We start from the raw sequence: 10,000 nt of genomic DNA, 5'->3' as shown, positions 1-10,000 counted from the left end.
TGTGACAAGGTATTCAGAAGATAGCCCTATTTGGTAAAAGACAATGGCAAGTACAGCTCAAATAAAAGAGAAGAGGAATACACACCTCCTCGGCTGAGAGGCAGTGTGTACAAACAGTACACCACAACCATTTAGACACGCACGCATGCTGACACGCCTCTGAAAAGCTAGGATGTCTGGGGCTGCATTAGGAAATAAACACTTTGGGAATCTCGCTCTCTCTCTCTGTCACCCCGTCTCTCTCTCTGTCCCCCCGTCTCTCTCTCCGTCCCCCCCGTCTCTCTCTCCGTCCCCCCGTCTCTCTCTCCGTCCCCCCGTCTCTCTCAATCCGTCCCCCCGTCTCTCTCAATCCGTCCCCCCGTCTCTCCCTCAATCCGTCCCCCCTCTCTCTCAATCCGTCCCCCCCTCTCTCTCAATCCGTCCCCCTCTCAATCCGTCTGTCCCTCTCTCTCAATCCGTCTGTCCCTCTCTCTCAATCCGTCTGTCCCTCTCTCTCAATCCGTCTGTCCCTCTCTCTCAATCCGTCTGTCCCTCTCTCTCAATCCGTCTGTCCCTCTCTCTCAATCCGTCTGTCCCTCTCTCTCAATCCGTCTGTCCCTCTCTCTCAATCAGTCGTCCCTGTCCCTCTCTCTCAATCCGTCTGTCCCTCTCTCTCAATCCGTCTGTCCCTCTCTCTCAATCCGTCTGTCCCTCTCTCTCAATCTGTCTGTCCCTCTCTCTCAATCCGTCTGTCCCCCTCTCTCAATCCGTCTGTCCCCCTCTCTCAATCCGTCTGTCCCTCTCCCTCAATCCGTCTGTCCCTCTCCCTCAATCCGTCTGTCCCTCTCCCTCAATCCGTCTGTCCCTCTCTCTCAATCCGTCTGTCCCTCTCTCTCAATCCGTCTGTCCCTCTCCCTTTGTCTGCCCAAGCCACTTGTTTCCCAACTCAGCCCTCTCTGACTATCAGTCTGTGTTGTGAGTTCAGTGTGTGTGTGTGTGTGGTGCAGTCTTGTTCACACACAGTAAAACATTAATATGTGTAAACCAGAGTGGTGGTAGGCTAGCAGGAGGTTCATCTACAGCTCTGAGATTGATGCCCTATCACATCCTCACATACAGCCTACTTCCTATCATTCATTATTTATTCAACCTTGCAGAGCAGCATTTATAGTGGATAGGGAGAGGTAGGCAGCCCCCCATATCCAACCAGAGGGCAGCCCCACATATCCAACCAGAGGGCAGCTCCACATATCCAACCAGAGGGCAGCTCCACATATCCAACCCCATCAACACCAGGAGGGGGGGGACCAGACATTTGCCGAGACGAGCACCAGTACGTCAGCCTTCGAGCGTTTCAGAGTGCAGGAATTGTGCCTGATGGTTAATCAATCAGATAGGGTTTACATGAGCCTAGAGGTTGGTAGTCTCCTGATACCTCCCGGGGAAGGACTGCCCGTTCCATGATCTCGCCATCACGGTTGACAACTCCATTGTGTCCTCCTCCCAGAGCGCTAAGAACCTTGGCGTGATCCTGGACAACACCATGTCGTTCTCAACTAACATCAAGGCGGTGGCCTGTTCCTGTAGGTTCATGCTCTACAACATCCGCAGAGTACGACCCTGCCTCACACAGGAAGCGGCGCAGGTCCTAATCCAGGCACTTGTCATCTCCCGTCTGGATTACTGCAACTCGCTGTTGGCTGGGCTCCCTGCCTGTGCCATTAAACCCCTACAACTCATCCAGAACGCCGCAGCCCGTCTAGTGTTCAACCTTCCCAAGTTCTCTCACGTCACCCCGCTCCTCCGCTCTCTCCACTGGCTTCCAGTTGAAGCTCGCATCCGCTACAAGACCATGGTGCTTGCCTACGGAGCTGTGAGGGGAACGGCACCTCAGTACCTCCAGGCTCTGATCAGGCCCTACACCCAAATAAGGGCACTGCGTTCATCCACCTCTGGCCTGCTCACCTCCCTACCACTGAGGAAGTACAGTTCCCGCTCAGCCCAGTCAAAACTGTTCGCTGCTCTAGCTCCCCAATGGTGGAACAAACTCCCTCACGACGCCAGGACAGCGGAGTCAATCACCACCTTCCGGAGACACCTGAAACCCCACCTCTTTAAGGAATACCTAGGATAGGATAAAGTAATCCTTCTCACCCCCCTTAAAATATTTAGATGCACTATTGTAAAGTGGTTGTTCCACTGGATGTCATAAGGTGAATGCACCAATTTGTAAGTCGCTCTGGATAAGAGCGTCTGCTAAATGACTTAAATGTAAATGTAAAATGTAATACCCTTCCCCATGGACTGTGAGTGTGAGGCTGTGAGTGTGTGGCTGTGTGGCTGCGAGTGTGTGAGGCTGCGAGTGTGTGAGGCTGCGAGTGTGTGAGGCTGCGAGTGTGTGAGGCTGCGAGTGTGTGAGGCTGCGAGTGTGTGAGGCTGTGATACATTCTTACATGATCTTCTGTTTGAGATCTTCTGGGGCTGAAGAACACTGGCGGCGGGTCGACGCAGAGCAAACCTCCTGGAGAAAAAAGAGGAAGAGAGGAAAGTGGGAGGAGAGAGAGACAGGAGAGGAAAGAGAGTATAGGAGAGGAAAGAGAGATAGGAGAGGAAAGAGGGAGGAGGAGAGGAAAGAGGGTATAGGAAAGAGGGTATAGGAAAGAGGGTATAGGAAAGAGGGTATAGGAAAGGAAAGAGAGTATAGGAGAGGAAAGAGAGTATAGGAGAGGAAAGAGAGTATAGGAGAGGAAAGAGAGTATAGGAGAGGAAAGAGAGCATAGGAGAGGAAAGAGAGCATAGGAGAGGAAAGAGAGTATAGGAGAGGAACGAGAGTATAGGAGAGGAACGAGAGTATAGGAGAGGAAAGAGAGTATAGGAGAGGAAAGAGAGCATAGGAGAGGAAAGAGAGCATAGGAGAGGAAAGAGAGTATAGGAGAGGAACGAGAGTATAGGAGAGGAAAGAGAGCATAGGAGAGGAAAGAGAGCATAGGAGAGGAAAGAGAGCATAGGAGAGGAAAGAGAGTATAGGAGAGGAAAGAGGGTATAGGGGAGAGGAAAGAGAGTATAGGGGAGGAAAGAGAGTATAGGAGAGGAAAGAGAGTATAGGAGAGGAAAGAGGGTATAGGAGAGGAAAGAGAGTATAGGAGAGGAAAGAGAGTATAGGAGAGGAAAGAGGGTATAGGGGAGAGGAAAGAGAGTATAGGGGAGAGGAAAGAGAGTATAGGGGAGAGGAAAGAGAGTATAGGAGAGGAAAGAGTATAGGAGAGGAAAGAGAGTATAGGAGAGGAAAGAGAGTATAGGAGAGGAAAGAGAGTATAGTAGAGGAAAGAGAGTATAGTAGAGGAAAGAGAGCATAGGAGAGGAAAGAGGGAGGAGGAGAGGAAAGAGAGTATAGGAGAGGAAAGAGGGTATAGGGGAGAGGAAAGAGAGTATAGGAGAGGAAAGAGGGTATAGGAGAGGAAAGAGAGTATAAGAGAGGAAAGAGAGTATAGGAGAGGAAAGAGGGAGGAGGAGAGGAAAGAGAGTAAAGGAGAGGAAAGAGAGTATAAGAGAGGAAAGAGAGTATAAGAGAGGAAAGAGAGTATAGGAGAGGAAAGAGGGAGGAGGAGAGAGAGGATATGAGAGGAAAGAGGGAGTAGAGGTGAGAGAGACAGGATAGGAGATGAAATCGGGAGAAAAGAGAGAGGACAGGAGAGGAAAGCGGGAGGAGGAGAGAGAGGATAGGAGAGGAAAGCGGGAGGAGGAGAGAGAGGATAGGAGAGGAAAGAGGGAGGAGGAGAGAGAGGATATGAGAGGAAAGAGGGAGGAGAGGAGAGAGAGACAGGATAGGAGACAAAATTGGGAGGAGAGACAGAGAGAGAGGGGGGTAGGAGAGAGGATAGGAAAGAAGGGAGAGAGACGATAGAAGACGAAAGAGGGAGGAAAAGAGAGGAGAGAGAGGAGAGAGAGGAGGTAGAGAGGAGAGGAAAGGAGAGACAGAAACAGCGAGGAGAGAGAGAGACAGCGAGGAGAGAGAGAGACAGCGAGGAGAGAGAGAGACAGCGAGGAGAGAGAGAGACAGCGAGGAGAGAGAGAGACAGCGAGGAGAGAGAGAGACAGCGAGGAGAGAGAGAGACAGCGAGGAGAGAGAGAGACAGCGAGGAGAGAGAGAGACAGCGAGGAAGAGAGAGACAGCGAGGAAGAGAGAGACAGCGAGGAAGAGAGAGACAGCGAGGAAGAGAGAGACAGCGAGGAAGAGAGAGACAGCGAGGAAGAGAGAGACAGCGAGGAAGAGAGAGACAGCGAGGAAGAGAGAGACAGCGAGGAGAGGAGAGATACAGCGATGAGAGGAGAGAGAGACAGCGATGAGAGGAGAGAGAGACAGCGATGAGAGGAGAGAGAGAGACAGCGATGAGAGGAAAGAGAGTATAGGAGAGGAAAGAGGGAGGAGGAGAGGAAAGAGAGTAAAGGAGAGGAAAGAGAGTATAAGAGAGGAAAGAGAGTATAAGAGAGGAAAGAGAGTATAGGAGAGGAAAGAGGGAGGAGGAGAGAGAGGATATGAGAGGAAAGAGGGAGTAGAGGTGAGAGAGACAGGATAGGAGATGAAATCGGGAGAAAAGAGAGACAGGAGAGGAAAGCGGGAGGAGGAGAGAGAGGATAGGAGAGGAAAGCGGGAGGAGGAGAGAGGGATAGGAGAGGAAAGAGGGAGGAGGAGAGAGAGGATATGAGAGGAAAGAGGGAGGAGAGGAGAGAGAGACAGGATAGGAGACAAAATTGGGAGGAGAGACAGAGAGAGAGGGGGTAGGAGAGAGGATAGGAAAGAAGGGAGAGAGACGATAGAAGACGAAAGAGGGAGGAAAAGAGAGGAGAGAGAGGAGAGAGAGGAGGTAGAGAGGAGAGGAAAGGAGAGACAGAAACAGCAGCGAGGAGAGAGACAGAGAGAGAGAGAGAGACAGCGAGGAGAGAGAGAGACAGCGAGGAGAGAGAGAGACAGCGAGGAGAGAGAGAGACAGCGAGAGAGAGAGAGACAGCGAGGAGAGAGAGAGACAGCGAGGAGAGAGAGAGACAGCGAGGAAGAGAGAGACAGCGAGGAAGAGAGAGACAGCGAGGAAGAGAGAGACAGCGAGGAAGAGAGAGACAAGAGAGAGAGAGGAAGAGAGAGACAGCGAGGAAGAGAGAGACAGCGAGGAAGAGAGAGACAGCGAGGAGAGAGAGAGAGATACAGCGATGAGAGGAGAGAGAGACAGCGATGAGAGGAGAGAGAGACAGCGATGAGAGGAGAGAGAGAGACAGCGATGAGAGGAGAGAGAGAGACAGCGATGAGAGGAGAGAGAGAGACACAGCGATGAGAGTAGAGAGAGACAGCGATGAGAGGAGAGAGAGACAGCGATGAGAGGAGAGAGAGACAGCGAGGAGAGAGAGAGAGACAGCGAGGAGAGAGAGAGAGACAGCGAGGAGAGAGAGAGAGACAGCGAGGAGAGAGAGAGAGACAGCGAGGAGAGAGAGAGACAGCGAGGAGAGAGAGACAGCGAGGAGAGAGAGAGACAGCGAGGAGAGAGAGAGACAGCGAGGAGAGAGAGAGACAGCGAGGAGAGAGAGAGACAGCGAGGAGAGAGAGAGACAGCGAGGAGAGAGAGAGACAGCGAGGAGAGAGAGAGACAGCGAGGAGAGAGAGAGACAGCGAGGAGAGAGAGAGACAGCGAGGAGAGAGAGAGACAGCGAGGAAGAGAGAGACAGCGAGGAAGAGAGAGACAGCGAGGAAGAGAGAGACAGCGAGGAAGAGAGAGACAGCGAGGAAGAGAGAGACAGCGAGGAGAGAGAGACAGCGATGAGAGGAGAGAGAGAGACAGCGATGAGAGGAGAGAGAGACAGCGATGAGAGGAGAGAGAGACAGCGATGAGAGGAGAGAGAGACAGCGATGAGAGGAGAGAGAGACAGCGATGAGAGGAGAGAGAGACAGCGATGAGAGGAGAGAGAGAGACAGCGATGAGAGGAGAGAGAGACAGCGATGAGAGGAGAGAGAGACAGCGATGAGAGTAGAGAGAGACAGCGATGAGAGTAGAGAGAGACAGCGATGAGAGTAGAGAGAGACAGCGATGAGAGTAGAGAGAGACAGCGATGAGAGGAGAGAGAGACAGCGATGAGAGGAGAGAGAGACAGCGATGAGAGGAGAGAGAGACAGCGATGAGAGGAGAGAGAGACAGCGATGAGAGGAGAGAGAGACAGCGATGAGAGGAGAGAGAGACAGCGATGAGAGGAGAGAGAGACAGCGATGAGAGGAGAGAGAGACAGCGATGAGAGGAGAGAGAGACAGCGATGAGAGGAGAGAGAGACAGCGATGAGAGGAGAGAGAGACAGCGATGAGAGGAGAGAGAGACAGCGATGAGAGGAGAGAGAGACAGCGATGAGAGGAGAGAGAGACAGCGATGAGAGGAGAGAGAGACAGCGATGAGAGGAGAGAGAGACAGCGATGAGAGGAGAGAGAGACAGCGATGAGAGGAGAGAGAGACAGCGATGAGAGGAGAGAGGAGAGAGAGACAGCGATGAGAGGAGAGAGGAGAGAGAGAGGCGAGAGGCAGCGATGAGAGGAGAGTCAGCGAGGAAAGGAGAGAGAGTCAGCGAGGAGAGAAGAGAGGAGAGCGAAGAATCCCAATAAAACCATCAGCTTTCACAGTCCCACTGGGATTAATAAACCCTTTCTGGTATAATACCTAGAAACATCCTTAAATATCCATCACGTTCTTTCTTTAGGATAAAAAAAATAAAAGAAGAGGAGCGAGAGGGAGAAAGATAGAGAAAAAGAGTGGCAGGAATAAATGTGAAGGATTTGGGGGGGCAATTTTTTTTTCTCTGCACTCGTTGATGTTCAGCCGGAAACAAGAAACTGCCCCAGTCCTCCAACCCAGTCCTCCAGCCCAGTCCTCCAGCCCAGTCCTCCAGCCCAGTGATGCACATCAGCAGCCATCTGTGCTTGCCACTGATGTGTGATTTTCCATCCACTCCCCTTCCAAAGTGCTATCATTTTCTGTCATGACTCATTTTGGGCCAGACGCGCACGGAAATCCAAAGTATTTTGGCAGCGCCAGGCAAGTGGGGAGGCGGGTAGAAGGAGGGAGGGAGGGAGGAGAGGGGGGAAAAGGGAAAGAGAAAGAAATAGTCATTCCTTTCATTGTGACGGCAGTGAAACACTCCAAGCCTGGACAGGTCTTGTAATGGGGGTGGCAGACAGACAGGTAACACTACCGTTCAAAAGTTTGGGGTCACTTTGAAATGTCCTTGTTCTTTAAAGAAAAGCACATTTTTTGCCCCTTATAATAACATTAAATTGATCAGAAATACAGTGTAGACATTGTTAATGTTGTAAAAGACTGTTGTCGCTATAAACAGCAGATTTTTAATGGAATATCTACATAGGCGTACAGAAGCCCATTATCAGCAGCCATCACTCCTGTGTTCCAACAGCATGTTGTGTTAGCTAATCCAAGTTTATCATTTTAAAAGGCTAAATGATCACTAGAAAACCCTTTTGCAATTATGTTCGCACAGCTAAAAACTGTTGTCCTGATTAAAGAACCAATAAAACTGGACTTCTTCAGACTAGTTGAGTATCTGGAGCATCATCATTTGTGGGTTCGATTACAGGCTCAAAATGGCCAGAAAAAAAGTACTTTCTTCTGAAACTCGTCGGTCCATTCTTGTTTCTGAGAAATTAAGGCTATTCCATGCGAGAAATTGCCAAGAAACATGAAGATCTCATACAACGCTCTGTACTAGTCCCTTCACAGAACAGCGCAAACTGGCGCTAACCAGATTAGAAAGAGGAGTGGGAGGCCCCGGTGCACAACTGAGCAAGAGGACAAGTACATTTGAGTGTCTAGTTTGAGAAACGAATGCCTCACAAGTCCTCAACTGGCAGCTTCATTAAAAAGTACCCGCAAAAGACCAGTCTCAACATCAACAGTGAAGAGGCGACTCCGGGATGCTGGTCTTCTAGGCAGAGTTGCAAAGAAAAGCCATATCTCAGACTGGCCAATAAAAAGTAAAGATTAAGATGGGAAAAAGAACACAGACACTGGACAGAGGAACTCTGCCTAGCAGGTCAGCATCTTCACTGTTGACGTTGAGTCGGGTGTTAAGAAATTGATTTTCTTTCAAAACAAGGACATTTCTAAGTGACCCCAAACTTCTGAACGGTAGTGTATATAGACAGGTATTGTAATGGGGGTGGCAGACAGACAGGTACATAGACATGTAGGGTGAGAGGAGGACAGGGGGTAGGGGGAGAGGAGGACAGGGGGTAGGGGGACAGGGGGTAGGGGGAGAGGAAGGACAGGGGGTAGGGGGAGAGGAGGACAGGGGGTAGGGGGAGAGGAGGACAGGGGGTAGGGGGAGAGGACAGGGGGTAGGGGGAGAGGAGGACAGGGGGTAGGGGGGAGAGGAGGACAGGGGGTAGGGGAGAGGAGGACAGGGGGTAGGGTGGAGAGGAGGACAGGGGGTAGGGGGGACAGGGGGTAGGGGGAGAGGAGGACAGGGGGTAGGGGGGACAGGGGGTAGGGGGAGAGGAGGACAGGGGGTAGGGGAGAGGAGGACAGGGGGAAGGGGGGACAGTGGGTAGGGGGACAGGAGGACAGGAGGACAGGGGGTAGGGGGGACAGGAGGACAGGGGGTAGGGGGGACAGGAGGACAGTGGGTAGGGGGGACAGGAGGACAGTGGGTAGGGGGGAGAGGAGGACAGTGGGTAGGGGGAGAGGAGGACAGGGGGTAGGGGGACAGGGGGTAGGGGGAGAGGAGGACAGGGGTAGGGGGGGACAGGGGGTAAGGGGGAGAGGAGGACAGGGGGAAGGGGGGACAGTGGGTAGGGGGGACAGGAGGACAGGAGGACAGGGGACAGTAGGGGGGACAGGAGGACAGTGGGTAGGGGGGACAGGAGGACAGTGGTTGGGGGGACAGGAGGACAGTGGTTGGGGGGACAGGAGGACAGTGGGTAGGGGGGACAGGAGGACAGGGGTCGGTTGTGTGGGTTGATGTTTGGTCCATGGGTAGCTCACTCACCTCTCCTGGAACTGTTTGGAGGGGATGAGGCCTGCGCGAGGGTTGGCATGGCCATCTTGTTTAGCCTGCCACCAGTTGGCATCATCCTGGCTCATGATCTGAAGGATATCTCCCCTCTTGAAGGCCAGGCCCGCCTCCTTACACGGGATGGCTTTGTCCTCCGCTGGGTCGTAGTCAAACAGTGTCTTCACAAACATCTGGAGAGAGATGGGAGGTTGAGAGAGAAAGAGAGAGAAGTTATCAAAAGGACGACAGTGGTTTCTTCACATTACCTTTTGTCTCCTCTCCCCACTAGTCACCGTGGCAACATCAAGGTAGGCTGTCGCTACGGCGATCTAAACCTGCCCGGCTTCGGAACCAGATCAGACACACTTCACTGTTGCTTAATGTGATTGGCCAGGAAAGGTCAACACAATCAGGAGTTTGTCTATTACCTGCCTGAAGCCATTGGCTCTAGTCTCTCTGGGTTATTCCATCAACATGGCCTGCGTCCCAAATGGCACCATATTCCCGACATAGTGCACTAGTTTGACCAGGACCGATAGGGCTCTGGTGAAAAGTAGTGCACTGTAGGGAATGGAGGAGGAACACCCCCACATACTAGAGTCTGTCAGCTATCTTTGAGCGTGGCGAGAGTTTAACATCTCCTGAGTCACAGACTCTAAATGTGACTCCTACTTCGTTCTGCTTCGTGATCTGGTCTGATTCGCAGGTCCAAATTAACTTCGGTAATCTTTCCCTACTGAAGAGGGAAACATGCAGAGATGGGCTAATTTATCTTGGCAGTCAGCGGAGGGACACAGCGCCTCAACAGAAGTTAGACCTGGGAGAGAGAAAGGAGCGGAGACTTGGACAACTTTCCCTTTATAGGGAAAACAACTCACTACATCCTCACTCCAAGACGCTAAAGCAGTCACAGTAAATTACCAGTCCTTAGCCACTGGTGAATATGTACAGACAGACAGAGACATAGACAGACAGACAGACAGAG

General features: G+C 51.9%; 1 protein-coding gene across 2 annotated transcripts in view; it reads right to left on the bottom strand.

Annotated features, from left to right (window-relative positions):
* The window catches only part of mpp7a (MAGUK p55 scaffold protein 7a), a 288,163-nt gene that overhangs the window by 91,079 nt on the left and 187,084 nt on the right, over nucleotides 1-10,000 (bottom strand). For both annotated transcript variants that reach the window (XM_046292386.1, XM_046292387.1), the window contains exons 11-12: nucleotides 9,010-9,206; nucleotides 2,433-2,500 (exon numbers count right to left, since the gene is read on the bottom strand). In XM_046292386.1, the coding sequence (XP_046148342.1) occupies nucleotides 2,433-2,500; nucleotides 9,010-9,206 (265 nt within the window). The remainder of the gene's footprint in view (nucleotides 1-2,432; nucleotides 2,501-9,009; nucleotides 9,207-10,000) is intronic.

Source organism: Oncorhynchus gorbuscha, linkage group LG12 (assembly GCF_021184085.1).
Source record: "Oncorhynchus gorbuscha isolate QuinsamMale2020 ecotype Even-year linkage group LG12, OgorEven_v1.0, whole genome shotgun sequence".
Lineage (NCBI taxonomy): Eukaryota > Metazoa > Chordata > Actinopteri > Salmoniformes > Salmonidae > Oncorhynchus > Oncorhynchus gorbuscha.
Note: the sequence above shows the minus strand (reverse complement) of the source record. Positions and strands in the feature narration are given on the sequence as shown.